Source organism: Bemisia tabaci, chromosome 10, assembly GCF_918797505.1.
Source record: "Bemisia tabaci chromosome 10, PGI_BMITA_v3".
NCBI lineage: Eukaryota > Metazoa > Arthropoda > Insecta > Hemiptera > Aleyrodidae > Bemisia > Bemisia tabaci.
The window spans coordinates 27,486,637-27,512,465 of record NC_092802.1 but is presented as its reverse complement, the minus strand read 5'-3'; the positions used below and the strand labels follow the sequence as shown (position 1 = coordinate 27,512,465).

Genomic DNA, 25,829 nt, shown 5'->3' with positions numbered 1-25,829 from the left:
CGAATCCCGCCGCTACGATCTTCGCCAACCGGAAAATCCCGCCGGCCACGTGAAAGTGATCGCGGATTTTCAAGGTCAAGATTTCGGCCCTCTTCACTCTCATTGAAAAAAGAAAAAAATAAAAGTCAAATTTCACTCGAGTCGGGTTAACTCGTGATTTGTTTCAAGAAGTGAAATCTCGCTTTCGGCGGATCTCAGTCTGATCGAAACTTAGTGCGGGGAATCAATAAAAGGAATAGTTGTCTTTTATTATATTTTGTGTTTTCCCGCCCAAAAAATTGTAACGACTTTCGGGGAAAATAAAGTATAGCCGGTGAAGGGGAGATACTTACTCACAATCGGTGGGGTTTCTATACTCTCTGGGTCTTTTTCTGAAGTTGAGTTACATGCCAGGAGTGCCGTAGAGTCGGAATGTTGGTTGAGCAAGATTTTGGCACCGGTTTGTAGCATGGTTCTGAGATGAACCGATTTACTCGGATGGTTTCGGTGAATTTTCTGGGCGACATCGAAGAAATTCACGACATCATGGATACCCTGGACATGGACTTTTACCTCGATTTTTACGTCAAGGTACGGCCCTAGGTCCTTATCCTATTTTGTATAGAAGAACTTGTGGTTCAAAAGTGTCACTTGGGGAGAATAGAGAGGCAAATGTTCTTTCCTCCCTCACATTTCTACTGTGACCGGTTTTTTTTTCAAATGCTGCATTTAGACAACATTTTACTGTAAAGAATCTGGCTCATTTCGAAAACAACGTACGCATCGTTTACTAGTTGCAGATATCCCCATGTAGAGCAGATACACGCTGTAATGGATGAGCCAGGAGTAGTGAATGAGAATATCAAAATTGTTTGAAGGTTTTTAAAGACTATAAACATAAGGTGATTTACACCTAAATTATTAAAGTAAACTAAAGATTAATATTATATTCATCAGAAAGAGGAAATAATATCACCAAAAATAGATTCATTTATTTAAATCATTAAATATAAGGGAATGTTTAATTATATTGCGTTTAACTAAGAACAAGACAAAAGCCAGAAAGTAAACCCAAAAGATTTATAATCAAAACTTACCTAAAATGATCATCAAAAACCAGTTTTTCCACCGTGCATGTTGCTTATTGCAACACGTCCTATTTCAGGGCATTTTACGAGCCTTTTTGAAGTTCTACTCCCTCCTCTAAGATTTGGCAAAACCATGCAAGTATGCAAGCTTGTATACTCCCTCATTATTTGTCGTAATTTAGGTCTGTACGTAACTCGAATACATTAAAGGAAAATAGGAAATATCTGGAAAAATCAGGAAACTTCTAGATAACGTATAGCAATTTCAAAGCCTTTCGGGACCTTGACTTTAATACTGCACAGTGATCGTGAATCTTTTGTTAGGACTTTAAAATCCAGTCTACTTAGAACCACGAGGAAAAATAAAGTTTTAATGGAATAGTAAAGGGATTTTTTTTTATACTACCCTGTGTAATTAATTCAGGATCGTAGGCGTGTAATTCCTCACATCAAAAAGTTTCTCCCTCGTAATAAACCCGGAACAGTTTATTTCTTTTTCTTCCCTCATCCTGACATTAATCCTACTGATCAGTAGCAAATGGCTCACGAGCATACACATTACCCAATTCACGGAAATTGCGCATTGCTCAGAAAGTGGTACAGTGACAGCCGCAAAAACTAGCTTCCAAGTGCTAAAATATGCAAATCGTACTATTACACAGATGTCACCGGCCAACTTTCTTGCATATTTTCCATGAAAAAGTTGTCAGCAGAAAAGTTTCACGGTTACCTTTCTGGCCACGTAGGAATTTGTAGTACCTCTTAGGCACCATGAGCAGAAGTATCTCGTCTTCTGTTATGCAGAATAAGTTTTTTTACATACACTCTTCAATTTTCAGGATAGTATAATGAAGCTAGACCCTTATTATTCCAAATAGATGTCATAGCCAGAAAATACCAAAAATTAAATACTAATGAAGCAGACTTTAAGTATAGTATAATGAAGCTAGACCCTTATTATTCCAAATAGATGTCATAGCCAGAAAATACCAAAAATTATAAATACTAATGAAGCAGACTTTAAGTATAAACTTGGAGCTTATAGTATAGATTATGTTTTTTTCCAGGTAATAAAAATGAATGTATATGTACAAAGCTCGTTGTAAGAAAATCACGCTTTAAATTCCTCGCGTTCGATTACGTTATATTGTACCGCCACTACATCTACCTGACGATTATGTTATTTGCAAAAATAAGAATCCCTGGAATTTAATCTAAAAGTTGATGATGAAAACCTCTCATTTCGAGGGAACGTAAAGGAACTTTCCATCAATATTCATCTTCAATCATCGTCGAGCTGCCAGGAAAATCCAGTTTTACGCATTTCAAAGTATCGAAGTTGGGACTGTAACAGTCGGCGCCTAGATTGTTCGTCAGCTTACGGACCTCTTGATGTCAAAATCCGATCCGTAACTCTCCTTGCCGCGTTCACTAATTGGACGCCATTACGCAGAGCGGATGTAAAATGTTTAAAGGGAATTGAGAGAGAGAAAAAAGAAATATAAGGCGAAAAGCACTTCGCAGTGCTCACTATAGAAATTTAATAGATACGGTCTTTTTTTCAAAATCCTTATTGTAGATTGATCTGCTCTGCCGAGTAATATTTTTCAGTAAATGTGTATTTCTCTGGAAAGTCGATATCGCTTAAAGTCGTAGGTTTAAAAGAGAGATCAATCGATATATCGCAAAGCACGCCGCATCAGAGGCTGTAGTGTGCAAATCACCACGTCGCGTCTCAAATGGAGATGTTGCATGTGTGAGGAATTTGCGATTTGACTATTGATTCTTTTGTAAAAGCTCGCGAGAAACACGATGGTCCCACTGGTTTTCTCTGAAATCAACTCCCAAGCTCAAAAAAGCTCTCAAGTTGAGGCCAAAACGGAGGGGATATCCCACGCTATTCTGAGAGTCCACCTCTACAACAAAACGAACTCTCCATGCAAAGATAGGGAGCAAATACATTGACAGGGCTGCCACTTTATTTGGGGACTCTAAAACTGAAAACACGACATCCTGCTAATGTATTTGCTCCCTATCTTTGCATGGAGAGTTTGTCTTGATGTAGAGGTGGACTCTCAGGATAGCGTGGGATATCCCCTCCATTTTGGCCTCAACTTGAGAGCTTTTTTTGAGCTCGGGAGTTGATTTCAGAGAAAACCAGTGGCGTCATCGTGTTTCTCGCGAACTTTTACATAAGAATCAACAGTCAAATCGCAAATTCATCACACATCGACGGTGAAACTACCAAACCACGTATCTCGGTTTGCGACGTCGCAGACTTCCTGTCATACTTTATTTTTTAAATGAGAAACTACTTAACATCCAGTCTTGAAAATTTCTGTGATTTTTCCTCTTTGTGCGGAGAAAATTCCGTGAAAACTTCAAGGAATGATATTGATTTGGTCGACTTCAAAGAAATAAAATGTGAGCGTAGATTTTTAAACACCGCAAACGAGATACGTGGTTTGGTAGTTTCACCGTCGACATGCAACATCTCCATTGAGATTCATGATTTGGAATGCATGATCGATACGTATAAACAGTGGCTGGAAATCCAGAAACCGCAGGTCCATCCCCAACGGTCGTGATGGAACTTTTTAGCGCTGGAATTATTTTTTTGCAGATCCGCGGTCCGCAACCGAACGTCAACGTTGACGTCGAGTCACGCGAACGTTTCACGATCGGCACGCTACGCCGAGGACTCTCTCCAGTGTGAAGCCGGGTTTCCACGATGCAAAAGCCACAGTGTCGTGGCGTGCTTTGCGATAAATCGATTGATCTGCCGTTTAAACCTGTGGTAAAGGATCGATAAGCAGGGTGTTCGCAACGAACACCTTGATAATCGATTCTTTACCATAGTCGCAAAGGGGACATATCGATAATCGATCATTCACGCGTCGCCACTGAAACGGTAGTGCAAATGAAGCTATCAAAACCGGAGCAATCATGAAATTTCGATAATTTCCTATACTGGGTTGCATTTAAACCATTTTCCCCCGTTTTAAGTCAATTTTGAAGCTGTATAGGGCCTTTTTTACGGAACTGTAACCATCCACAATAATAAGGGACCTAACTTCACAACTTAGGATCTAATAAAAACTTCCTCTTTCCCGGAAAAAGGGAATTTTTGGCTTAAGTCTACTTTTGCGGGAAACCTGCTCAACAGAAAAACACACTCATCTGCACCCTTACTTGGTAATGCCCGTGTCCCACGGTCAAATGAACCTATCAAATACTCATCAAATGCAAGATGGCGACATGTTTTCGCGCAAGTCCGCTATCAAATGTTAGTTGAATGTTGATGAACCCGCCATCTTGCATTTGATGAGTATTTGATAGGTTCATTTGATCGTGGGACACGAGCTTAAACATTTACACTTTGACAAGCTTCCGCGGGAAATTATCCATTTCCGCTCCTGCACGTACTTGACTTGCCCGAGCAGTTTTAATCTTTATCCGCAACAAATCGAAGTTAAGTCAAATTTTAAGCAGAAATTCTGATATGCTGTATTCAGGACACGAGGAAAGACACTCGGAATCGGTAGATTGCACTGAAACTCAACGCTTTTTTTTTAACATGAAAATGAACTGAACAACTCAGAATAAACTTATCGACCATATTTGACAGTAATCGCGCCATTGAAAGTTCGTCGTTCTCCGCACGAAGGAACGACTCCATTCCAAGGTTGCAATATTGACTCAAACAGTTCAATTTGATACAAAAATGCACCCGTGCCATCTTTTTCAAAAAAAAAAATTTGGGTTTTGAACGAGATCAGAGGAAAAATCAGTAAACATTTCAGTCAGAAATGCCCAAGATCCTCCTGGTAGAAAAAAAAATGGCGAGGGGAAATTTGGCTACATCGAAATGTACTTACGTTCTTTCGTTGGAGAAACGACGAATCGAGATGCTTTCCGGGAAAAAGGCCGGTAGCGAAAAATCCCGTCTGAGAAAAGTGCGTTTTAAGTTTCCGTGATTACTTCCTAGCCACTGATGATGACGTATATCGGAGCTTGGTCCCCAATTTCCGAAGTTAGTCACCGTCACTGGCCAGAAAAAAATAATGAAAACTTCAAAAGCATTTTTCCTCAACGCGATTTTTTGCTTTGATACCCTTTTCGCGGAAAACTCCTTAATTATGCCTTCATGGACCAATTGGACCAAACCAACATCCCTTTCCGCGTGGATGATCGAAAATCTAGCCAGCCGCATGGCGTGAATTTCGGAAGATCACTTCATTATTGCATCGTAATCGCTGATGCTTGACATGATTGTATGTCCCAGCTCTCAATGGATCGTATTCGATACATCAAACAAGCGATATTGTATCGATATCGATTGGTTCAACGTCAAGACATAGCCTCAAAAGTCAATTGAGTAATCTGAAGGAACGGGTTTTTTTTTCATAGATTTTTGATACTTATGAGTACAAAATGGCAATGAAGAGTGAAATCGTTAGGAATTTTCTTATTTTCAGCTTTTCCAACTTAAATCCTGACATTTTTGTTTGAGGTTATGTCCTATTGTTTTGAACCAAACGATAGATCGAACCTCTATCGAATACGATCTATGTGAACCGTAACGAACTCGAGAGTCGATCATTCAGGGACGAGCTGAGGGAGCGATTAACGACCGACAGTCGTTAATTAACATTCCCTCGTCGATTTGTTGGCTCATGTCGTAAATGCATCGACGGTGCGAACAAATTTGTCGTCCGTTCGGAGAAACCACCCGTCGATCAATATCGTGCTTGCAACGGTGATTCGATTCGATGATCTTCGATCCGGCGGAAATGGATCTGTTGCACTCAAGACAGGGTTGCCATGGTCAGGGAAAACCGGGAAATGTCGGGGAAAATTTTTTATATCACCTTGATTTGCTTTCTAGAATGGGTTTGAGGTTTCGAACGAATTGGAAGTCCGATTGAATCAAGAGTTTTTTTTTCGTGTCAATGGTTTTAAGAGTCTGGACTCTAGATCCAAGCGATTTTTTTTCCCGTGCAACGTGATTTTCGAGCGAATTTTCCCTTGAAAAGTGCATTCACTTAGCAGAATCTCTTGCTTGAAACAGACCCACCCTGTCCACTCAAACATCTCCTCGTGAAGTTTGCAAGACAGGTTACCAATAGTAACCTATTTCATGAAATCCTCCCTTCGAAACTCCGTTTTGCTGATAGATGTTCTATGGTAATGCGGCTTCCGCGAACTTCTCTCAGAGCGGAAGCACTAAAGGTTTATTCCAACGTGAAATCTGTCTGTCATTATGTCACAGTGGGCGTATCGGCAAAGTATAAAGTTCATTCCTCGCCTCGCGATTCGCGCTGAAAATTGGCGGTTTTTTGTACCGTATCGATGCAGAAAAAATCGTATCATGGCAAAGATGTATTGTGATACTGATAAGTCATTCCAGTTTGATAAATGGGGTCAGAGCCCGATGAAATGGACTCATTTACCCAAAAGAAGTCTACCGAAGCGTTCGGAGCCTCAAACGTTTTTAGTTTCGCGTTAATCTCATGATTATACATGACAGAGTGTCATAGAGAATGATAAGAAACACGGAGCTGACAATGTTTTCTTTCAATAGAGGATTTTGTCTGAAAAATAATTTCAAAACTTGGATGGAGCTACGTCGTTCTAGAGTCCCTTTATACCGAGAGTCAAGACAACACCCCCTCATGGAGTCACAAACGGGAATAAAGATTACAGAAATTGAACGTTTTTCGTAATCTTTGATCGTCCCATTCTCAAATTCCTTTCTCCGCGCCTTCTCTCATTCCGTTTGTTCCTTGCCGAACCCGTAATTCCTCGGTCCATTCCAGATTATAATCTTTGCAATCGGTGAAAATGTAATCTTTATTCCCGTTTGTGACACTGTAAAGGCCTAAAATACGGGAACCAATCAGAAATGGATTCACATTGTCTTGACTCTCAGTATAAAGGGACTCCACGTCGTTCTTGCTGCAGACGGAAGAAATCCCTCCTGTGTTGAAACGAAGACCGGAGATGATTGAGAAAGTAAATTCGCCTTCATTTCAGAGGCTATGCAATTAGATCTACATGGGAAATGATCTGGTGGGATTGTATCACCAATTTTGCTTACAAGTGCAACGCCTAATAGAAATTGAGGATTTTTTCGATTAAAGAGCGTATGAGGCTCTCAATGCTGCTAAGATCGTGCAATTTTTTATAGAATTTGCTGCAGATGAAATTCATTCACGTTCGACTTACTTCCTTACAATGGTGAGGGAAAACTCGGAGCAGATTCAGGGAAAGATGCATAGCAGAACTGTTGGATCAGTTATTTACAATTAGGAAACCTTTTTGCACAATCTTAACAGCATTTGAAGTCTCACTCGTCCTTTTACTGAAAATGCTTCAATTGTTGGAGACACAGTGCACATAATGGAACGAGGGAATCAGAGAGGTCGGACATAAAACTTTTTACCAAAACTGCAAATTTTTATGTTTATTTCGTCACAATTAATATTTTAAGGGTGGCCTCCAGCAGCAAATTTCATGAGGAAACCGATGGAACTACCTTTAGAGCAGGGTGTCTAGCATCAGGATTATCCCGATTTTCCCGATTCCATCAGGATTTGAGGTCAATCAGGATTTAATCCCGATTTCATCAGGATTTGAGGAAAAATCGGTCGTAAAATCAGGATTTGAGAAAAGTGGGCCGTCCGATCGGATTTCTTTATGCTTTCGCATACGCCTATGCAGAAATTTTAATTTTTCTCCACAAAAAATCAGGATTTGGAAAAATTATGAAATTGGGATTTAGCAGTCAAAATCAGGATTTTCCAAAATGGAAAAAAAACGAGACACCCTGTAGAACCTTAAAATTTTGTATGAACTGAGTTTAAGCCGGTAAAGTTTCCACATTTTTGGCGACCTCTCCTCCCCCCTCGTGCACACCTCTAACTTGGAAGGTCAAGAACTACCCCCGTCTGATTTAGGGGTTGTTAAGGGCCCCGATTACCTTTCGCACATGTGCATGCCAGGCCTCCCAGTGCGGGAACCTCCCTCTTCTCGAAGCAGTGCTCGCCGGGCGCGTTACATAACGTGAGGAACGGTGAAAATTTAGCGTGACACAACGAACGTGAACGTGGCGAGAACGACCGTGGTCACGCACGCGCCGGCCTCACCGCTCCCGGCGAGGAAATGGCTTCGTTCCAACCTAATCAAACACGCCCGCCCGCCTCAACTTTGAACTTTATTTCCACCGGTCCCCGCGGGCAGCGAGTCGTCGCCAACATTTAAATGAGCCTCGTTTAACGTTATTGTTAAAAATTTGCTGATGGGAGCATTGAGCTGGGTCATTAGGTGATTCGATGGACGCCATATTTTGTGTCAGAAAGGCATGCGATATATCGCATCCATTGGTTCCATTTTTTCAGCTTCTCGTTATTTTCCTCCAATTTTGAGACCGCAATTCTGTTGTCGGGAGACTATAGCACTCACTTGCCGCAATTTTAACAAAAAAATTCAACGTACTAAAGGCGTGGTTTTTTAGAGAGAAAATATCGCATTCGAGTGCAGTTTCGATATCAGTATCGAATGCGATGTTTTCTCTCGAAAAAAACACGCCTTTAGTACGTTGAATTTCCTTGTTAAAATTGGTAAGTGCGTGCTTTAGTCTCCTAACAACAGAATTGCGATCTCAAAATTGGAGAGAAAAATGACGAATAGCTGAAAAAATGGAGCCAATTGATGCGATATATCGCATGCCGTTCTGACACAAAATATGGCGTCCATCGAATCACCATAAGGGATGTAGACTCCATCGTCGGGGGAGAGAATGGACAATGGAGATGTTGCATGTGTGAGGAATTTGCGATTTGACTCTTGATTCTCCTGTAAAAGTTCGCGAGAAACACGATGGTGCCACTGGTTTTCTCTAAAATCAACTCCCAAGCTCAAAAAAAGCTCTCAAGTTGAGGCCAAAATGGAGGGGATATCCCACGCTACCCTGAGAGTCCACCTCTACATCAAGACAAACTCTCCATGCAAAGATAGGAAGCAAATACTTTAGCAGGGATGCCGTGTTTTCAGTTTTAGAGTCCCCAAATAAAGTGTCAGCCCTGTCAATGTATTTGCTCCCTATCTTTGCATGGAGAGTTCGTCTTGATGTAGAGGTGGACTCTCAGGATAGCGTGGGATATCCCCTCCATTTTGGCCTCAACTTGAGAGCTTTTTTTGAGCCTGGGAGTTGATTTCAGAGAAAACAGTAACACCATCGTGTTTCTCGCAAACTTTTACATACGAATCAATTGTCAAATCGCAAATTCCTCACACATGCAACATTCCATTTGCAGGGTAATGAATATAGTTCTTGAGAATGTCCGTCGGTTTGGAAAACCAGGAAAGTTGGGACCTTTCAAATACTCTCAGAGTTCTGACAGGATGTCTACAAGTTCGGAAATAGTACTGATCTTTTAAGGGCGGTCCGGATGTACTTAAAAAGTGCGCAAATTCCGCTAGAAGGTCCGGAATTTTTCATTTTTGCAATTTGAGAGAGAAATTCAAAATTTTGAAATTTCTCGAATTTCGTCAAATGGAGGTACTGAAAAAGTACTGACTTTTTCCGTTGAAGAGGTACTGAATTTCTCGGGAATGTACTGGAAAAGCACCGGAAAAGTACTGATTTTTGGCTAGTCTGTTTTAGTAGACACCCTGCCTGAGTACCTTTTCCCATAATTTGAAACTCTCGACGTGGACTTTTTGTCTGAAGTTTAGGAAACAGTGAGCGTTTTAAAAGAAAGAAAGAGAATACCAAAAGGCTTTGAAATTTTTTTACCAAGGAGGGAAAGTCCAGGCAATTTGAAAATTTTGGAAAGGCAAGAAACCTTGCCGTACACGGTAACATTTCGTTCGTTTTGTAGTATTTAAAGTAAGTTACGAGAGCTGCAATAAATTTTGTCATTGAGAGAGGGGAGGGGAGATTTGATCCCTCAACTCAATATCCTCTGAGAAAGCCCTCTTCTCCACGACCTTGCTCAGTAGGTTTAACCTATGATATCATTCGGATCTAATCCCCAGCCCCCTCCTCTCCACCCCCAACCCACCTGACACAAGTCGCATGATCGATACTCTTAGAACTCGCATAACTGCAACCCTCAGGCACAGTGCCGATTTTTTTGACATCGTAGCGTAATAAAAAGCCAAGGCCGGAATCGCGAGAGCTTTCGTTCTTCGTGAGAGATGGGTTTCGAAGCCGTGCTAAGGGATAACGCCATATGTATAGGTATTCGAGGGTTGTCAGATATCCTTGGGCTCTTCACCATCCGTTTTTTATTACATTTGGGCCGCGTCAAGCAGAAATGAAATATGATGGATGCTCTGCAGCCCGTGACAAGATATACAATAAAAAAACAATCTAAAAAGCGGATAACAAGGCTAAAATTTCACATACACAAAACCAAAATGTTTAAGCGCTATATTGGTTTCACCGATGCCCGTTTTCGGTATTTTTCTTGACTATCTTATCAAAATTTCTGTCATAATAACAACATTTCCAATTGAAAGGTACTCATCAGGTACTATTTTAGATATTTAACCACTTTTATTCTGATTCATCCAACTGAGGATGGCTGAATTTTCAGCCGAAACGTTTTGGTTTTGTGTATGTGAAATTTTAGCCTTGTTAGCCGCTTTTTAAATTGTTTTTTTATTGTCAAGCAGAAAGGAACCAAGCCACATCAGCTTTTGCCAAATTTAATTTTTTACACAAAAACGCTTGTGTGGACTTTCGTGCGAATTTCAGTGCTTTTTCTGCATAGTACGTAGTAAATTCCTTAACATTTTCAAAATGAACAACAAAACAAATGTTCTCTTGTAAAAAAATTAGATTGTCCAGTAGGATTTGGCAATAGCTGATGTGGCTTGGTTCCTTCCTGCTTAACGCGGTCCATTTCTTCAAGACGACAATTGGACTACATTCTGCAATTTGGAACTATAAATTCTGCCCGGTTTAAAAACAACGTATGTGCCATTAGTTCCCCTATGCAATACACATAAGTGTTTTTCCAGAAGAGCCAGAATTTATAGTTCCAAATTGCAAAATGCAGGTAGCATTTTCTCTTGAAATTGGACCGCATTTTGCAATTTAGACCTATAAATTCCGACCCGGTTTAAAAACAATGTATGTGCCATTAGTTTCCCAATGCACATACGTGTTTTTTCAGATGAGCCAGAATTTATAGGTCCAAATTGCAAAATGCAGTCCAATTGTCAACCGAAAGCCAGGGTCATTTTTTGTTTTACTTCTCGTATTAACCAAACATCAGGGTTGAAATTTCTCTCTGTGTGAACATATTCGTAACTATTCTCAAAAATTAATATTTTAAGAAAAGAAATTTGGCAACGTCTGAATGTTCATACGCCATTTTTCCTCAGCGTGGTATAGGACTTGGCAGTGCTTACTGCTTAAGGGCGGGTTGCGGCCGGCTAAGCAAACGGCGCACGGTGGATCGATTCAATGAGAGAGGTCGGACATGGATTTCTTCACCGAAACTGTAAATTTCCACGTTTATTTCGTCAAATTTAAAATTTTGAGGGGTTGAATCTGGGGGTGAATTTTACGAGCAAACTAGTGGAACAATTTTTAAGACCTCGAACTCTTGTAACAACGGAGTTATGAGCTTTTAAAGTTTCCAAATTTTGTTTCACTTCTCTGGAAAAGAAAACACATTGGATCTAGAGTTCAGACTCTTGAAAACATTGACAAGAAAAAATAATCTTGATTCAATCAGATTTTTGCTTACATCAAAAGGAAATCCGCTCAAATTAAGAGGGCTTGGTTCTTGATTTAAGCAAAAATCCGATTGAATCAAGAGTATTTTTTCTTGTCGATGTTTTCAGAGTCTGGACTCTAGATCCAATGTGTTTTTTTTTTTTTTTTTTTTCCAGTGTCTCCCATTGACTCGATCCACTGTGCGGCCCGGGCCCGGGTATGGAAATCAATGCCCGCGATGAGTTAAGACACCATGGAACACATTCAAAGAGGGAGAGTAAATAAAATTGCAAGTTGCTCCGCATTCATGAGCCGTCGCGCCCGCGGACGAGGGAAGAATACGGGGTCCGTTAGTTTTTCGAATTCATTCCGCAGAGGGCGAAGTCGGGAGCTCATTGGGCGCGCGTTCAATGTTTTCCGGGCACCGTCTCGAGGTCAAGGTCGCGGGTTTTTTTACGGCATCAGCGGCCCGATTATTGAAACTATGTCAGCCCGACACGACAAGACATAGCCCTATCTTAACCATGCAATATATCGCAATTCGATGTCTTATCGGGCTGGTTTAAATTTCAATAATCGGCCGCAGCTGAGTTAGGGACGCGACCAACGAGGGGTTGCGTCCACCCCCCGTCTCCCTCCCGGCTTACAAAAGGACTGAGGTCAGCGAAATGGCACCGAGCTGCATCTATTCGGAACTGAGAGAAGTGGGCTTGAACTTTTTTAACGGGCGGAGAAAGTGCCCCCCTTATATTTTATGGTATGACCTTTATAATACCGTTTTGATCATTTTCCAAAAAAATGTTGACGATTGTGTAGCCTTCTATACATTAATCGACGGACGCGAAAGTTTGTTTTTCATGGCCGCTTTAAGCATCATTGATTGGTATTTTCTTCTCTTTTTATTTTTGACCCCCCCCCCCCCAAAAAAAAAAAGTTGAAAGTTCAAATTCATTAATTTTAGGGTAATCCATGAACTTGGATTGACTACTTCAAAATTGATGCAAACTTTTTGAACTGCTCGAATGTGTTCCGTATGAGATTTTAAAGCGAAAACATCTTTTAAGGTGCGCAGGATTCCATTAGTTCTCTGTATTCAAATTTCCTGATTTTTCATGACGAAGTTACGTAACGGATCTATCGGACCTATTGATATTTGATGATTATTTGCTTTGAGGCCACTGATCATCGATCGAAAAAGTCGGGAAGTTTGTCGCGTTTTTGTCAGTTGGACTTGCAATCTAGTCAAGTCAGAGACTTGTTCCTCGTTTTTCTAAGAAGCAGGGCGCCCTCCATTTCTTGTGTATGCGATTTCGGATAGAGCTTCATCTTGCGTGAAAAGGCCGTAGTATCTTGATTTATTTTGCGAGGAAAGCTCCGTACTTTTGATGGATGCCTGCCATTCCTAATATATTAGAGCGCCTTCAGTTTTGTATGATACTGTGCAATACCTCTGGTGTGAAATAGTTGCTTCAAGCGCCGTGGCACGCCGCGGTGCGGCAGGCGGCGGCGGGCAGCCAGCGCGAAAGGCGCATCGGCGCCTACAAACCTAACAGGGATACTTCACGCGTTGCGCAATGCGTGAAGTATCCCTGTTAGGTTTGTAGACGCCAGTGCGTCGCCGCTCCGCTTTGTGTTAGGCTCTAATATTTAATCTGGCGGAGTCAGCGTTTTTCACCTCATGATTTTGAAAAGCTTGCACATCCTGTATGGATTATTCTCGTTTTAATTGATGAAAAAAAAATATGTATTAAAGGAAAATATAACGTGTGTTTTGTAAATACTAGGGTAGTTCCGTATCAAACTTCAATGATTTCCAAAGCACACGAATTTCTACACAATTTCTTATAGCCTTTTATAATCGATGGCGAAAAAGCAACAGCCAGGCGATAAAGTGTAAAGCCCGGCTGCATAATTTTTTATCGCTTCGTATAGCCCGGCCGTATAATATTCTCTGCATTCTACAGCCAGCTATATGATTTTCTGTAGCCTTCTTTAGCCGGCTATAAGAATTCCTATGGTATTTTGAAACGCAGCTCTTATCGCCAATTTTTACCGGGGTTCAAGAATTATGATGGCATCAAAATGTTAAATCTAGGCACTAAGTAAAAAAAGAGGAAAATCAAAGAAAACAGAGACCAAATGAGGACTTACAACATCTCAATTTTCACTGGAGATGGTACAATCCGTAAAAAAATTGGCTCTCATCAAGAGGTTTTCGAAAGCATCATAACTTAACACGGCAAGACATAAGCGAATACGCTTTTTTTTTCATCTTTCGATACGTAAATCCATCGTGTTTGTTTCTTGGAGTCGAAATCAAACACTCGAAACCTACGAAAACCAGCGGAATAACCGCGAATTTACTGAGAAAATTGTTCGGTCGATGTGCGATTTCATGAATTCGCAGTCTGTGACACAACTCAACACGAACGTCGTGTGTGCTGTGTGTTTGCACCGGTTCAAGACGAGATAGCGGAATATTACAGACACTCGACATTACAGCAGATAGTCGACCCATGCATACAAGTAAATGCGGCTCTTGAAATTATGTAATACACTCGGTTAAAGTTACGTCAGAACATTCTTATATCTTCTCTACTAGGGGCTCACCTCAGGAAAATTGTATTATTAGCTAACTTCCGATTAAAGAGCCAAACCATACGTATCAGTTGTTTTCAAAAGGGGTCAGGTCTATTCCAGTGGCGAGGCGTGAGTAATCGATTATAATTATCGATATTCTCCCATTTGAAGCTGTGGTAAAGAATCGATTATCAAGATGTTCGCTGCGAATCACCCTGTCTATAGATCCTTTTCCACAGGTTTGAATGGCAGAGCAATCGATATATCGCAAAGCGCGCCACACCACTGGTCCATTCCACGATGAGTCTTAATTAGCATGTACTTTTATGCAAGCCAAGGCTCATGCAAAAATGGACTTGTTCTCTTTTGAAAACTGATATTCATATAATACCACGGCTAGTGATAAAAGTTAATTTGGTTTGTAAAATATGGGCCGGATTTAGGTACAAAGTGTCCCTTGTTTAAGGGGGGGGGGGCAAGATAACTATATCGAAGCTTAGAAAGGTTACTTCGTCACTTTCCGGCCAAAGTATCTTATAAGCGCCCTGCGACGTTTCAAAATTTCGGCCGCCATTTTATTTTTTTTATAGAAAAAATATTGGTTGAGTCTGTTTGCAAATTTTTCTGAATTTTATCGGAAGAACAAAGAATATTCAGTGAAATTTTTGGACTGCTTCGTTGAAGAACTTCTCTGTAAAAAAATAAAATGGCGGCGGAAATTTTCGAACGTCGCATGGCGCTTGTGATACTTCGGCTGCAAAGTTATGACTTCTGCATTGTTTGGAGCTAAGAACTACTAAACATTCCAAACATTGACCCCTCTGCAGTAATTCGAAGTTTGAGGACGAAAAATGGAGATAGAGAAAACTGCTCAGTGAAAACAGCGCATGAGCATTCGAATGTTGCCAAATTACCTCTCAGAAACCATTTATTTTTGAAGAAAGTTATGGATACTTTTTCTCGAAATTTTCAGACGTTTTGGATCAAATTACCAGTAAAATCCTCTGAAAAATCGGAAGGGAATTTTTCCAAAGTTTTCCTGAAAATTCGTGATTTGTCTTGGGAAATTTGGCAACGCCTGGCTACTCTTGCGGCGTTTTCACTTAGCACGGAAGCGCTGTTAATGCTGGCGCCGTTGTCTGTCTTAGTAACGATTCGCTTTAGAACGCTTGTATCATTTATCACTAACAACGCAAATTATGGCTTGAAACTTACACCCAATGTTCTTGACATCGTTGGATAGAGTTCAACATCGAAAACTTTAAAATCGATATTTTTGACCTTAAACCAGGGTTTTTCCTCTCTCTTTCCCCCTCTTTCTCTCCCCCCTTCTTTCGCTCTACTCCCTTCAAATTGTTAATGTTGGTTACACTGTTGCACATTGGACTAATAGAAATTCTTATTGGTGTGTTACAGTACTTGGACATTGGAGAAGACTTGAACGTGCCGGACGATTTCACTCAAAATGAGATGAAAACGGGGATGTGGTGGCGCCATCTGGTGGCTGGCGGGTTTGCCGGTGCCGTTTCCAGGACCTGCACTGCACATTGGATAGGCTCAAGGTTTATCTTCAGGTACATACGAAGCTCAGTTATGAAGTACTGTGGGTATTACAGGCATTGACGGATCCAGCAAATTGGCAACATTATCTTTTCTCCATTTAAACCCATGGAAATGTATCGATTCTTGGAGGGGCCAAGTGCTCCGATAAGAATCGATTATTTAGCATAGGTTTAAATGAGGAAAACTGGTGTTGCCAAATGCTGGATCCGCCTCCAAAGGAATGGAAGATTATCTAAGAGAGGTGCGGTTGGCATTTTCTCATGAAATCCAAACGTGTTAAAAAGGGGAAATTTGCCTTTCGGTGGAACAGGGTGTCTACTAGTTCGGAAAGTTTGGAGAAAGTACTGATTTTTTCAAAAAAAAAATTTTAAGGGCGGTCCGAAAGTATTGAGAAAGTGCAAAAATTTTGCAAGAAGGTCCAGAATTTTTTCCTTCGTACTACGCATGTTTTTCAATAAAGCCTGGAAAGTATGCACTCCCCTGCGCGTTGGTTCTTGGAGTAGTATTTGCGTGCAAGATTGCGATAACCGCCAATGAAATTGTTTGTCTATGTCATTTTTGTCGCAATTTTCGAAATTTTTCGAATTTTGTCTTACGGAGGGTACTAAAAAAGTACCAAATTTTTCTGTTGGGGAGGTACTGAATGCATGGAAAAAGCACTGTAGAAGTACTAATTTTTTGGCCAGCCTGTTTTGGTAGACACCCTGTCAGTTTAAACATTTTCTCGTGAGATCCGAACGTACTTTAAAGGGAAAATTTCCCTTATGGTGGAATTTTAACGCACAAATTTTTCTCCGTGTCTTGTGTCCGCACTTTCATGATCTATATTGCCACTTTAACAAACGTAGGTGCTTTTTTACGCTTTTGGTGCAATAATATCTGAGATGCAAGAGCGTCACTTCTGGCAAATTGGGGCTCTAAGACTCTTAAAAGATGTTCTAACTTCGATTAAACTTTATAAAATGAGCCCTTGAGGGCAAGGTAAACTTCAAAATGCAGGGGGAGGGGAACAAATTTTCCCCCATCTTCTCCCCGAGTGAGGCTATTTATAGAACGAGATTCCAATGCTTTTCAAAATCCACCTTGTGTCTTCTGAAAGGAAGCTCCTCCCATCCGCAAACCTCCAGCTTACGAGGATCCTATGGCTGCCGTCATGATAGAGGATCATTGAAATATTTGAAAAATGGTTTTTTCGCACATTGAAGGTTCCTAACAGTGAAAGTGAAAGTCACTGCTAATTGCATCAGTCGAATTTGAAGGAGTTCTCAATAATCCTCACACATTCAGGTCGATTCTATTGTTTAAGAAATAGAAAATAGTGCAATTTGTACGAGGGCATGGATCACTTTTCAGGTTTGTAAGTGGAAAGTGGTTAGTTTCTGCTTATCTCATCTTGTGCGTAGTTTTTTAAATATCATTCAGTACTTTGATGAAACTGTTTTCTGTTTTTAGGTGCATGGCCACAAGTCCAGCAAAATTAGGCATACTTTACAAACGCTCCTGCAAGAAGGAGGCGTATTCAGTCTGTGGCGCGGTAATGGTATTAATGTGTTGAAAATTGCACCAGAGTCTGCGCTTAAATTCATGGCCTATGAACAAAGCAAGCGGATAATTAGAGGAAATAGCACCCGTGATTTAACTATATATGAAAGATTCGTCGCCGGATCGCTAGCTGGTGGATTTAGTCAAACTGTCATCTATCCATTAGAGGTGAGGAAAAATGCCAACTGACTTGGTTCTTTGTCTTATTTCTTTTCCTTTTTAAAATTTAACTTCAAGGAAGGACACGATTGTTGAAAGCGACAGGTCTGTGAAGAGTTGAAAAGCAGGAAATACCTTAACTCTTTGAAGAAACCAGTTAGTCCTTTTTAAACTGCTCCAGACGCCTCTTATTCCCTATGGCTTCAAATTGCTCATGAATCAAAAAAATTCTAAAAAAAAAAATTAAATCTCACTCTGTAATATAAAATCTCAAGAGTAACGCATAACGCCTAAGGCATGAATCACTTCGCATGCCGAAGTGATCAGGTAGCATGGCCCCCTAGAGATCAACAATCTTGCATCAAAATTTCTCTTGTGCATTAATTTTAGTCACAAACTAGTCGTGATTGCTTTTCAGTTATCTTAAAAATCACATACTTTAATTCTACATCCGAACTACTGTTCACCAATATTATTCAACCAATTTCACAAGTTTTTTTAACTTCCATTTAAGTAGCTCAAATTGTTGAAATGTGAACAATAATTACAATGATTTATCTTTTTTCCCACAGGTGATGAAAACTAGACTGGCGCTACGGAAAACTGGAGAATACAAAAGTTTAGCTGATGCTGCTACCAAAATGTACTTAACTGGAGGCTGGCAGAGTTTCTATAGAGGTTACGTGCCAAATCTCCTGGGCATCCTACCGTATGCCGGGATTGATCTAGCTGTGTACGAGGTACTTAAAATTTAATCAAATTAATATTTTTTCTTGGTCGTAAGGGAAAATTCATACATGAAAAATCGATGGCTGATACCTCATTTAAATACTGCACTTCTTTGAATTAATTATGAACAGCTTAGTTCTCTCCGAAAGGGTAGCCTAAATAATATGTCAACTGCCGCAGATTCAAGCGTACATTGCGGCACGAGTGTATACTCCAACAATTCACTTAAGATATGATGCCCTGACTTTGGGGATAGCGGTACATTCTCTGGGTCTATGAAAGTATATTATAGTAAAGGTTTGGAGCTTGGAGATGTTCCTAGAAATCAAAAACTTCATAACAAGCCAATAATGGGCGTATCAGTCAATGTGCTGAAGTTCTTCATTGCGCTATGATTAAAGAGGGACTTGTCAGAGAAAAAATTTGAAGACAAAATGAAAAATTAGAACAAATCACCATGGAGGTTAGTCGCTTTGCACGGTGGGGCAGTGCTACTGACCCAGCAATTAACAGTAATCTCTTTGATCACCAAAGGTGTAAATGGGCCCTCTGAAATATCTGCATAATCATTTGGTTCGTTTGTCGGTGAAAAACAAATACGCTCTCTTATTGTCATGATTCTTTAGCATTAATGAATGAAGCAATATCCTATAGAAAATAAAATTGTATGGCAAAAACCCTTTCTTGTACCAAAAGTGAAAAGAAGACAAAAATTTATCCATCAAAATACAGTTGTGTGTGGCCTTGCCACGAATATTTCTTTCTGGCATGTATATACCACAGATGTAGTCTTGAAGCTTTTTTTTTGTCCTAATTTTTAACTTTCAGCGAATCGTAATTTAATTACTGTACGATTAATTTATCATGCTTTATTTCAGACTTTAAAAAATAGCTACATTAGGCAGCATGATGCGGAAGCCCCTAGTGTCCTGTTACTTCTGGCCTGCGGAACTGCCTCCAGCACTTGTGGACAAGTTTGCTCCTATCCTTTAGCCCTAGTCAGAACACGACTTCAAGCACAAGGTATTTCATTTCACTCCTTGAGAACATTAATTCGAAACAGACTGATATCTCTTGATGATACCAAATACGCTGATCCTTTAATGGTTTGCAATGATCAAATATTCATTTAAAAATAGATGTCAAATTCTATACAGTATATTTATGTATTTACATTACTGTATATTTTAGTTTAAAACTCAGCAGTATATTTTAGTTTATTATCTTGGCGTATGACTAATTATTAGTATTGCACAGATTGTGTTCTTCTCCTTTGCCCCCTGAAATGAAGAATATTCTCAGATAATCATATTTAAATATCATTTATCATTTAAATATCAAGTGATTATCTCTCTATTTGAGATAAAGCAGTAATTCTTGAAACTCTGCAATTAATCAATGTCTTCTGTTTTCAGCGATTGATTAGGTTGCTTTTAGGTTTGGCAGAATATTCTTTTTCAGTCAGTCACCAGATGATAGTACATATAGTACTCTCTCTCTCTGTAAGGGACTAGCAAAGGACTGAACGATTTTTCGCCATAGAGAAATTTTCGTTTTAGCCAGCAGCAATAAATATAATGAAAAGTTAAAGGGACTAGACGATTCCTTTGTTATAGAAAAATTTTCATCAAAGCAAGTGTCACTATAAAGAGAGCCTTGAATCAGCAATTTCAACCCCTAGATTTGATTCCCTTGCTTTTCTTTTGCTCTTTTGCAAATCGTCCAATATCATTTTTTTCTTGTTTCCCTTTTTGCAGTAGTTACCAATGTTGGTTCTTGCGAGCAGTACACTATGACAGGCCTTCTGCGAACAATTCTGCAAGAGGAAGGATTTGCAGGACTCTACCGGGGTATCACACCAAACTTTCTGAAAGTTGCGCCAGCTGTTAGTATTAGTTACGTCGTTTACGAAAGGTGTCGGCAGGCGCTAGGAGTCAACATGACGTGATTTTTAACTTATTTCTATTTTTTTATCGTTTTTTCTTTTACTTTCTTGACTGGCTGTGATCTTATGAAATTAAAATAAAATTTAAAGGAACGTCCAGGTGCGTACCGGTGGCTAGTTTCACTGGTCAGAAGATGGTGCCGCTGGAAATGTTGCGTCTAACGCCATTTTGTTGTTCCGATTGTTTAGTCCATGTGTTTATCTAATTTAACGCCCTAACTGTGCTGTCATTTCTTTTAGTTTTTTACCAAGGCTGTAAAATTAAGTTGTGTTTGTTGTCTCATTGCCTGTTTATTATTGTATCGTTGCTTGGTTTTCGAAAAGCTTCCGACTCAATCGCTTAAGTTATTATTTCCTAATATTATGGAATTAATTACTTGAGTTATAAAGACGGAGGAAGACCATTCACTCACATAATAGACAAGCACCAAAAAATTATAAAATTTTTGATCTGTTTTTAGCAGCAAAAAGGAAAATTGCAATAATCCATCAGCTATTTAAAACAAGCCGCCTGAACTCAAGGGAACTGAATTTTACAAATTAATTTTTTTTTCCTGAGCTATGTGCTTTGTAAACTTGGATTCTATTGTGCGAGTTTTGTCAGACTTTTTAGGCGAATGGCTGTTTAAAAACAAATCCAAGCTAGGCTAAAATCCAAAAATCAGTCTTAATTTTTTACCCATTTATCAAATTGACTGAATCAAATAGAAATGGCAGCTAAGTTTCATTATCATTGAGGGTTGTTGTTGTTATTAGGTTCAGCCTGTTTTTATCAGTTTCTGCTTTTTAAAAATGAGGAAAGTATAAAAATAGATAAGGTTGCTCAGGAATTTCTCTCTTTCTACTTAGATAGATTCTAAACTCTTGATGTGGTTGAAACCAAAGGTATTTCTGTGTGCCTGTATTAGCTTCTCCAATCCACAATTGATTAAAAAAAAAAATTGTTCATTTTCACAAAAGAACCCAATTCAGTTCTAGCCTTATTATTCGATTATGAATTATAGTCAGTGAAGTGAGAATCCTTTTAATTTACCTCGCAAGTATCAGACTATAAACCAGAAAACACCAGTTTACAAATGATAGATGACAGTAAATTATTATGAAATCTTCAAACTCCCGAGTCAAAAACTCAAGCTCAATGTCTGAATAGCTATCGACCAAAGACAGCTCTCAGAATATGACTAGCGGTAAATTGATGTGAATGTCAGCTTGAGTTTTTACAGGCCAGTTTTGAGCATTTATTGTAATTTATCAACCGTACATTCTTGATATTATTTTACTTCAGCCCAATTTTTGTAGTGTTAATGTGTTATATTATATACACTGCTTCAGAATTACCCTAGTTTATTGAGTCAGAAACGAATTGTCAGTGCTATTCTACCTTGCTGCGAAGAATGTCGTATGAACCTTTAGACGATACCAAATTCCCCTTGATGAAATAAGAATTTTCAAGAAAATTTATGAATATTTTTCTTCCACTTTTTCATTGAATTATTTTCGCATTTTAATCTAAAAGATCTAAAAATTTCAAGATGAATTATCCACAGCTTTTCTCAAAACTCAATTTTGTGGCTAAATTTTGGCAACGTCCATGTGTTCATGCAGCGTTTTTCCTTAGCACGGCAATATTGTAAATCAATATTTTATTGGACACCGAGTTAGATGAGATAGTGTGAGTGCAGCGTTCTTGAAATTAAGACTTGCATTTCAAACTCTTTGATGCAAACAGATAAAGGTTCCAGAGCAAAGTGATGTGACATCATGTACTTTGATTCTTCAGAAAATAAAATCTTGGGTCTTTATCTGTTTGGTTAGAGATCTGTATTTCATCAATTTTCATTTAATTTTGCTCCATTCAAAACTTTCGGATGGATCGAGAATGGACAGCATAAGAAATTGAAATTCTATTGTTTACTAAATCTATTTCTTATACGCTAACATCAGAGCACTCTATCAAACCTTGCTATGACTCTTTAAATGCATTTTTCTTCTTTTTTTTTGCACTTAGGTCTAGAATACTCTTTGAAAAAGAACAATTTTTGCCCAAACATGAAGAGTTGAGTCCTCTAAGTTTTCAAGTCTGTTCAACGAAATTTTGAATGAATGAGAGAGAAATTATAATCTTTCACTTTTTATCAATTGACGTCTGTCTGTCTCTCTTTGTTTTAAAAGATGGATTTTCTTCATTTCTCCCCTTTAATTAATTTATTCACCCGTCTTCTTCTTTTTTTTTATTATTCTTGCGGTTTGTTTTGCTCTTCCTTCATTCCTCCTTTTTTTTACTTTCATTTTCCATTTTCCAATCATAAAATATTACTTTCTCCGCACTATCCTCTGTCCATTTTGAGTGTCTAATGCCTCTCTGATTTGTGACCGGAGACCAAATTTTACTGTTTAACGGTTCAAGGGTTGTATTTTTTCTGCATATGATACTCCTTGTAAACAGTTTTCTCTCTCTCTCTCTTTCTGTATCTCTTAATAGTTACTTCTTGAAAGATTGTCATAGCTTCAGAAATTATAATAAAAATTATTTGCAAATAATATGCCACACTGAAGAGCAAGAAAAATTGGTCTGTACTATTAATTTAGCTTTGGAGGCGAAAAAAAGTTAGAGCAATCGTGAATCTCTAATTTAGACATTGAATGATACTAGCCATTAAATCTAATTATAGATGTTATCCTGTTATTAACATCTGTGATCGAAGGCCTTGTGAGAAATAGTCTCAATAGCATCTCAGATTATCATCATTTTTTTAATGTAGATTGATTGTTTAGAAATCTTAAACTGAAGTTTGAATTTATCTCTTCCCCATTGCTTCAGTGATTTTTCAGTGTATTGATTACAAATAGGGACGAAGGACTGGAGTTTTTATCTTTTCCAGCTGACTGTCCGCTGAAATCTTGTGTGTTTGGACTGGATAAGAAGGTGAAATGGAGTTTTGGCATTAGTTAGCTTTCCTGGTTTCGCTCCTTATTCTGCGGTGCCAAGGAAGAACGCTGTATGAGCCCTCCGAAATCGCAAAATTTCCTCTAACAAACTATGAATTTTTGAGAAAATTTGTAGATTCTTTCCCTCCGCTTTTTCAGAGACTTTCGTTTGTAGTTTGATCTGAAGTGTCTAACAACTTCAAGGAAAAATGTTCACAACTTTCTTCAAAAATAAATATTTTCTGAGGGAAAATTTTGTAACATTCACATGTTCACACAGCGTTTTTCCTTAGCGCGGCAGTATTGTGCCCATGATGGATGGAATTTGTGACAAACTATCGGCAACTTAAGAAGTACCCTCGGTTCTTCATTCATTCCATCCAACTTGGTGACACTAAAAAGATAAATGACAAAACCGACCAATCTTATACTTACATTTTACTTTAGTCTTGTCTCATCCAGTCAACTAGAACAAAATTTCACAAATCGGCCCGCAGGAAGACTAAGTAGTGCATTTGATGGAAAAAATATTTTAATAGTAATTAGTATGTTATAATTGCAAGATATGAAGTAATGAAATTATCAACCGTCTACTGTTTTGACTCGCCAAAATTGGCATCACTGTAGCTTTTGTCTTTCAACATATGTATTTCATTAATCTAATGCTTTTTACATACCTATATTAATGCAGAAGCATAATTGCCAAGTTAATGCAATTAATTTTGTCACTTATTATAGTGTCCCCATTTTTGGGCTTACCTCAGCTTGTCAGAAAATGTGAATAAATATGAAAGCTCAGAATGTATAGTGGTAAAATAAAGCTTATTTCAGCTGCTTATCTCCAAAAAAGATATTGCCATAAGTGGGTCGAAAAAGTTAACCAAAATCTTCTGCCTGTGGAATTTACTGTCAATTTTATCAATTGAAGCATGTTAATTTGTCCTCTGATAATTTTAGCTTCATTGCCATATTTATGTATCATCATTTTTGATTATCAGCAATTGAATTATGCTGTATTGTGGAACTGGTTTTTCTTTACTTCTTTTTCTTGCAAGAAAGGAATGAGATACCCATAAAGCAGCAAAATCTAATCTATTTTGATGTGTAAGTTGACATAAGCTGAAAAAATTAGCCCTATAACAAATAGAGATGCGTCCTTTGCGTATGTTTCATTGTTCAATGTTAGATTGCTTTCTGTAAGGAGCTTGGCAATTATGACTCTTATCGGCGAATATTGTCTCCTTGTTTAATTCAGCCTCCTCAGTCAAGATATTCTACCTAAGTTTTTGAAAGCTTCTGCTGTATTTCATTCATTCTAAAGTTAATATACTAACTCATTGTGATGCCACACTATTTCTCCGTCTTTCTGTCGCTAATAAGTTTAAAAAACCAAATGCCTAATTGAAGCTGTAATGCTACGCAATCTATCACCTTGAGATAGCACTTCTAATACCTATTCAATATCTTCTCTTCAATAGTAGCATGATCTTGTTATGTCAATCTATACCCATCTTCTATTGTTCTTTCCAAAGTTTTCTCCCTTATTTAAGAAACAATTACAAAATATATTAATTTGGGTTAGTGCTTGAAGTCTGTTTAAATCTTTGATTTGAGGAGTAACCTCAGAAGTTTTTTGAAAAATACAACTCAAAATAGTCATGCAGAATGGATAATCCAGTTGTTATTTTTTTTAATCATTTTAGAATATTTGCTCGTAACAACTGTTCGAAACTGTTTTTTCAATGCTTCATCCAGACCTGGAATATTGTTAAGAGGCTTCCCTGCTCACTACTGTAATCACCACTCAGTCCTCAGTTCTCAATGCCTAACATTACTATTCATATTGATAAGAATGCATCTATATTCTGAATTTACTCCTGTAACTCAACTCATATTATAAACGTCAAAATAACTTGGTTGTTTCAGGAAACTTTTGTATTACTCTTCAGTATACTGTTGTAAACTTTTTAATTGTATCTAAAAAAAAATTATAAAGTATTTTTATTTTTTTTTTGTTTACATGCGTTTGTTTGAATTTTTGTTTTTCCATCCCTCTGTTCTTTTAGAATTTTCGAACAGGGTATTCCCTTTAAATTAAAACAAAAATATTCCTCTCTTATGAGTCATCCCTTTTGAATTACAATGAAAAAGGATAATTTTTACGTATTATCACAGCAATACAATTTCCCATTCTCTCCGTTCCCCTCTACTCATGTTTTTCTCTGCATTGGTGAAGTACAACCGTTTTTATTCATAAAAATAAACGAAAACCTAATTCATTGATGATTGATTCATCAACCAGAGTAATTTTTATTTTGATCGGCAGATCAGACCTAATTAATTCCATCAACAGACTAAAAAAAATCAGGACAGGTAAGAATTTTGAATCAACTTATGAAAACCCGACCGAAAAATTCATCGGCTGCATCTTTTGTAGAAACGAACTAACTTTGTCAAGTCCCTAATTCCCTGTAAATTGGGATCCTCTGATATAATCAAATCATCATTGACAAGAATTTTTTACAAACCTTTGTATTTTTTCTATTGCCACAAGGGGAAAAAATCAGTTAAACAAGGAAAC

At 38.5% G+C, this 25,829-nt stretch overlaps 1 protein-coding gene across 1 annotated transcript in view; it reads left to right on the top strand.

Moving 5' to 3' along the window:
• LOC109044503 (Short Calcium-binding Mitochondrial Carrier) overlaps positions 1–25,267 on the top strand; it is a 68,305-nt gene extending 43,038 nt beyond the window's left edge. Inside the window, 6 exon segments of the mRNA XM_019062258.2 lie at positions 15,799–15,925; positions 15,928–15,956; positions 17,398–17,655; positions 18,219–18,386; positions 19,254–19,398; positions 20,133–25,267. Of these exon segments, the coding sequence (XP_018917803.2) occupies positions 15,799–15,925; positions 15,928–15,956; positions 17,398–17,655; positions 18,219–18,386; positions 19,254–19,398; positions 20,133–20,323 (918 nt within the window). The 3' untranslated portion in view covers positions 20,324–25,267.
• The last annotated feature ends 562 nt before the right edge of the window (positions 25,268–25,829 follow it).